Source organism: Carassius gibelio, chromosome B13 (assembly GCF_023724105.1).
Source record: "Carassius gibelio isolate Cgi1373 ecotype wild population from Czech Republic chromosome B13, carGib1.2-hapl.c, whole genome shotgun sequence".
In the NCBI taxonomy this organism is placed as follows: domain Eukaryota; kingdom Metazoa; phylum Chordata; class Actinopteri; order Cypriniformes; family Cyprinidae; genus Carassius; species Carassius gibelio.
Window position 1 is genome coordinate 11,992,923 of NC_068408.1, and position 6,956 is coordinate 11,999,878.

Here is a 6,956-nt window from a genome sequence, read left to right on the forward strand (position 1 = left end):
AAAATTATTTCAAACACACCCAGAAGGGGTTCAATATTCCGACCTCTTCAGTGTCAATAACACTCCCACCGACTGAGACTCTAAGGGACCAAGTGACAGCTCTGAAAGTGAGAGAGAACAATGCAGCACAGGCAAGTGCTGCCTTTAAATGGGCAAATCTGACACTAGAAGCTGTCAATAAGGCATTCTCTGCTTGTGAAGGGAAGAAGTGAGGGAATCAAATGCTGGGGGTTGAGAGGTTTGACAGTTCTTGCCGCCTGGCTGCATACCTTTATGGAACTCTTTAGGCTTAATCCAGCCTCATTAACGCTGGAGGCAAAATGCACTTTAATGGGGTTCAGAAGTCACTTAAATTGGACATTTTCAAAAAAGCACATCTTATTTCAAGTAAATTGAGAATAAATGCCACCTTCATCAAGGATGTACAGTCTTGGGGGTGAAAATAACACTGTCATGCTTGTATTTGTAATTGGATGCCCAGTACAAGAGCCTTTTTATTTGGCAGTTTTGGTAGGTCAGCTTGATCTTCAGAGAGCACAGTGTTTTGTGCCCAGACTCCCAGGGGCAGCAGGAAACAAGTCAACAGAGTGACAGAAAAAGTATTGCACATATTGGAAAAGGAAAGACATGTTAAAAGAGTTGTAAGACCAATTTCAGGTCTGGAACTGGACCAAAGCCTCCAAAAATTAGCCTGGGTATGCCATGCACAGCACCTGCACTCTCCAGATAAAAAGTCCAATTCAGCAAGAAAGGCCCAGACCCCAGGAGCAGAATGATGAAAGGCCAGTTTCTCTCCACTCAATTAAAGCCCACCTACACTCCTGGTCTTTAGCCAAGACGTGGTGCTGCAATGCCCTCACTCGCTTTTGTCAACAGCCATCCTACCGCACTCAATTTCCCCTGCCCCGCAGGTCTGCGACCTCCTTCTCTGGACAATCCAGCATGTTGAGTCTCTCAAATGGGACTGAGAGTGACAAACAGATGTGCATAAACATGCATCAACTCAACTGTGTTACAAAAAACATAATGTTTTGCATTTGAGTGAACTGAATACTAATGGCTAAGATCTTAATGGGGTATTTTGGTGTATCATCTTAAACTGCATTATCCGTAATTATGGACCATATGCTATGCTGCTCTGGCAGTTGCGAAGGCATTCCCACCTCCACAAGCATGCGACTGGAATCTTGATGGACTGAGGCCGTGACAGGGCCAGCGATGAGGTTCTCTGCAGTAGGTCTGCACTTCCAATTGGCTTCTCAGTTGAGATCAATCACTTCTTTTGATAGCCAAATATTGATGCATTTGCATACCACCAGGTTATTTTTTAAACTATATTCATAAGTGACAACACATACTTGCTTATCTATGCCAAACAAAGCCCTTGACAGAGTTCTGTCCCCCCCCCCCCCAAAAAAGATGCATTCAATATTTAAGCCATAGTGAAAATGTCATAAATTAGGAAAAAGACACATCTAAAGCAATCACAGGAAACAGGCTTCCACCACCCACCCTGAAAAACAAAATGTGAATTTTAAATGAAATGCCAATGAATTGTTAAATGGAAGACCATTTTCAGTGTAGGCTTGAAACAGTTTTACCTCATTAAAAATGTAGTGGAGGAATAACAGGTGCAAGCCGGCACAGCGTTCCGGAGCTAAGGGAAAGCACTGATTTTTAATGAGCTTCTTCTACATCGAGGTTGGGGGTGGGGGGGTGCGTTTGCCAGCCACCGGAGAATTGGCCCGAGATGCTGGTTGTTTACTTTCAGTAGCATAGATAATGGATTCACTCCTGGTTTCTCTCTTTGACAGCCGGGTAAGGTGTGGGGTGAAAATCAACCGAGTCGTTTACCCTCAGCATCTCTATAAGCATTAACAGATAATGAACACGAACATTTCACCCAGGATTTATAATAGGAAAAAAGTCCAAGCGAGCAAATGTGTTCTAAATTGATCCATTTTATCATTTTTTTGTTTAATTCCCTTGAATTATATTCATCATATCTCACAGACTATAATGTTGGAAAAATCTAATATATAGCTCACTTCAAAATTAATGTTGCAAAGGCAATTGTGAATATAATCATGTCCAATAGGGATTTGTCATTTTAAACGACCCACTCTATTACGTTTTTGCAGTATATTTGATCTTAAATACTGACCATGAAATAAGATTTAATTTTCCACTTGTATGGAAATAGATAAGCGAGCGTGCCAAAAATGGTTCTGATTCAGTCAGTTGTTCAGAATGTAATGCAGTATAATCTAATCCAGTCAGTGGAATTTGAAAATGCATAAATAAGTAAATAAATAATCAAAACTCAATGTAAATTGGAAAAATGTTAGACTTTGAAAGTCTCAAAACATCATAAGCATTATAAAATCAATCAACCAAAACTTTTATTTAGAATGACTTTTATATGAACCTCACTTAATATGTTAAAATAAGACACGCTTCACTAATTATGATGTGCTGTGTAGCTCTGACATGCCCTGACTATTCTCCAAAGGCAGGACGTTTTCAAACCAATGTCTTGACTTTAAAGAAGTCTATTTTTAGATTTATTTCATCTGGAAGAAGGGTAGACAGACTAACTGAAATATCTTTGTGTCAACTTTCCATTTTTAGGTATCATATCTCATATGATATCATGGATTTGACAAACAAGGTAATAAAATCTATCCACATACCATAACAGGATCCTTGAACTGCAGAAGGCCTGACAGCAGGTTGGTAGTTCAAATGTATTTTTTGAAACATTTAGGCTGCTGTGATATTTCAAGTAATAATAAAACAAATTCATAAACTCATAAAAAAACGGCTTGAGTATACAGAATATGAAAGAGCTCATATATATATATATATATATATATATATATATATATATATATATATATATATATATATATATATATATATATATATATATATATATGTGTGTGTGTGTGTGTGTGTGTGTGTGTGTGTGTACTGTGTATATTTATTATGAATATATAAACACACTCACATGAAAAACATATATTTTGAAATTATTTACATGGATTTACCTGTATATATTTATATTTATATAATTTATATTATATATAAATACATTTAATATAAAACCATAACATGTTTTTCTTAATTATATAAAATATAATTCTGATTAAAAAGTAATCAGAGAGAGGACACCTCCTCAGAGTTCCCAAATAAACTTCAACATCAGTCTCATTACAATGATCTCATGCTGTATCTAAAAAATAAAAATGTTATAAATCAACCAAGAATACACAATGAATATGAAATATTAATGTCACATTACACGCATCTATATATGCATCAGCGTGTGCTCATGAGCCTTTCATGTTCTGCTGCTTTCATCAGTGTTCGCTTGAGTTATATCATTATTTTGCTCTGAGAACCTCAGAGGACTTTAAAAGCCAGCATCAATTTGGATTATTTGCCTTTGTCACAAGCAACACTTTAAAGATGAAATAAGCTGTTTTCAGAGACAGATTAATTTTCAGAGTCTACGTCAGTTCTATCTCTGTCTCTGATCAATGATAACAGGTGACTGTTAAAAAGGTACTGAACTGTGTCAGAGAGCCTGTTGATGTCTCAGAATCATTGCAATCTCAGAATATTATACATTTATAAGCATGGTTTACCATGATATGAAACCACATATAAATGCATTTTAATATTGATTCTTTGTTTTGACAGGAGCTAGGTTTGAGACAAACTGTGTGAGTGCATTAAAATCAATATCCAATTACAATGCAAATTATGTTAATCCATGAAGTGTGTGGTTGGGCATATATCAAGGTGACAAGAAGTTACCAATTTGGCAGTCAAATAAAATATTTTAAAGCAGTCAGCTATAATTAAAGATCTAGCATTATATTAGTTTTGCTGGGAGACAAGTTCACTTTTTTGGTATATATTTTTATTCAAAGTGTCCTGCACATATTGCTTGTGAAAGAAAAAGAAAAAAAGGAAAAAATATCGTTTTGCATTAATCATTCACGCTTAGGATCTTCCCATCTGTGCAATGACATGACAACCCAAACAAAACAGCAGACAGCATGTCATGGGCCAGTGCTATTCAGTGCTACTGAAGTGTGTCACCTCAAGTACAGTTCAAGAAACAGCAGCAAGAACAACCTGCATTCTAATTAGATGGTTGAGTCAGACAGTGAAAGGGCTGAGACTTGTTTTCTCAAAGCTGTTTTAGTCTTCTGTGTTGGACAAGCATCACTCCTCTGCTATTCATATGTTTGAGATGGTGTGATCAATAGCCACTGATTGGAGAATATAAAGTCTGCTGCAGGGCCTAGTTTGAATGTAAGCCACTGATGTAGAAATGCTGTGCCCATCTATTTATAATCCCAGTCTAATTCGCACTTAATCTTTTCATTCCCACATTTTGATAAATTCCGGGTTCTCGTAGATGTGTTTTTCCACCGTAATCATTTAAGGAGTTATACACTTAATCCAGTTCTAGAAGGTTAAAAATAGCTACCGGCCAAACACTGATGGAGATAAATCACAGTTTCTATTGGACGGTTTAATGTTTCATTTGGAGCAGCAAAACTCAACAGAAAACAACCAGGGACATTTTCGTTTTCAAGAACAGTAGGTCACCTGCAAACTATAAATAAACATGAAATCTTAATGGTAATCATCACCATATGTAATTTTGATCGTTTTGCATATTCATTGATTTTTTTTACTAACAAAGGATGTTTTTCCTTGCCATCCATGTCTTGGATGATTTTTATAAAGAAATACCATTGAATAAAGGATCAAATAACATACCTGTACAAGGACATATGCTACAACATGACCTTTGAGAGATAAATCCATCCATAAATCTCCCACTGAATACATGTGAAGTTCTAATCAATTATTAAAGTTCCCTATTATTACATCACATCAACCAGCTGGCCAATGACACTCTAATGCAATCTGCTTTACTCTGTAATCAAACCTATTGTCAATTAAACAAACAAAAACAGATGGTACATTGTTACCAAGTAGGCTGTATTTAGGGGTTGACTGAAGATCTGAGCATTTTACCTTTGCAAGATAGATTTAAAGATACACTAAAGATTTGTCTAAAGTCTTTTATAGATCATTGTATATATTTAAAAACTTTTAGTACATTTACAGCATTAAGAGTTCAAAGATATTCTATCACAATAGTTATTTATTATCTTTAATGCAACTGCTTCGTAAATGAAGATTGATTTCTAAAGGAATGCTGAAGGACTAATGGTGTCTTAGGAATAAGGCTGTCCAGCTTTACCATTTCTTAACACTTCCTAACAATCGGTATTGATACGAGTTAAAGCAAAGAGAGCCAGGTAGCCTAATGTCATCATTCATCGCCTCAAAGATAACTCACATCTCTGAAGCGGTTCCAGTGCTTGATCTTGCGACTGTACTGGGAAATGGTGGACAGCCACTGTTCATCTTCCATGAAATTTCCCGTTTTCTCCGCTTCTTTCCCGCTCTTAACGTCCACCTGCACGGAAAACCGCACGAGCATCAGCAACGGGACGAGAAGACATCCCAGACCATTCATCCACAACATTATTCCGCTTGTCTGATGTCTCGATTCCTCTGCTTTAACGGGCGAGAGACGGATGCTGAGACTACAGTGAAGTGTGACCTGATTGCAGGATGTGTCTTCCTTCTATAGGGAGAGAGAGAGAGAGAGAGAGAGAAAGAGAGAGAGAGCGAGAGAGAGAGAGAGAGAGAGAGAGACGCGAAGAGCTGTTGCTATTAAGCTCGTCAGTAAACACGCGCTCGGAATTTCATTAAATTCTGCTGTCGTTATAGCTATAAAATCATTCGAGATGTCACTAAGCCGATCACCACTTAAAACACAAATTACCCATGGGAAAATAAACATGCTCCACACTTTTGCCTATTTAACAATAACGATTTTATTGGATTTTACAGGTGTCGCTTTACGTTCGTCACTACTGTTTTGTAAATTAAGAAAAACATTAATAAAATGTAATATATATATATATATATATATATATATATATATATATATATATATATATATTATAATGATCTTTCTGTAGTTTATGTATTCGATTTATGCGAGATACTGAGACCTAAATAATTGAGGTGAATCTAAATATCTCAAACTATTTATTTACAATTGGAGAAAAATGAACAGCTGTGGGGATCTTTATGCAGGTTACATCAATACTCCACTGTTTCATTGCTAATTCATTCAACAATTCTATCAAGACACTGAAATTAAATAAGGGACTGTCCTTGTGGGTCACTGGATCAATGCTGAACTGCCTTTATCTGTCATTTTGCATTGTTGACAGTGTTTTCCTAAATAATGTTGTTCAGTTGCTTAACGCAATGTATTTTGTTTAAAGCGCTATATGAATAAAGGTGACGTGACTTGACTTGACCGGATCATTCAACCTATTTGGTAAAAAAAAAGAAAAAAAAAAACCGGCTTCCCTTTTTTAAGGAAACAAGTGACTTGTCTACAATACTTTATTGCAGGAATTGTAGTACCCACTGTCTTTATGAGTGAATCATTGAATCATTCACTCAACCAATTTACTCAGACATTTAGTAAAGATTTGTTCATAAATACCATATTTTTCGGACTATAAGTCGCACCTGAGTATAAGTTGCATCAGTCCAAAAATATGTCATGATGAGGAAAACAACTTATATAAGTCGCACGGGACTATATAAGTCACATTTAGAACCAAGAACCAAGAAAAAACAGAGTGCCCTCTTCCGGCTTTAGACTGTAATGTTTTCTCTTGGTTCATTTCTCCTGGTTCATGTCAAATTAATTTTGATAAATAAGTCGCACCTGACTATAAGTCACAGGACCAGCCGAACTATGAAAAAACGTGCGACTTATAGTCCGTAGGTACTTAAATCGCTTTTTGCCCTGTGACAAGTGATGTCTAGCCACCACT

The 6,956-nt window shown here is 36.4% G+C and overlaps 1 protein-coding gene across 1 annotated transcript in view; it reads right to left on the minus strand.

Moving 5' to 3' along the window:
* Positions 1-5,673, minus strand: part of spock2 (SPARC (osteonectin), cwcv and kazal like domains proteoglycan 2) — a 28,359-nt gene extending 22,686 nt beyond the window's left edge. The window contains exon 1 of the mRNA XM_052573124.1: positions 5,390-5,673. Within this exon, the coding sequence (XP_052429084.1) occupies positions 5,390-5,578 (189 nt within the window). The 5' untranslated portion in view covers positions 5,579-5,673. The remainder of the gene's footprint in view (positions 1-5,389) is intronic.
* Positions 5,674-6,956: the final 1,283 nt, after the last annotated feature.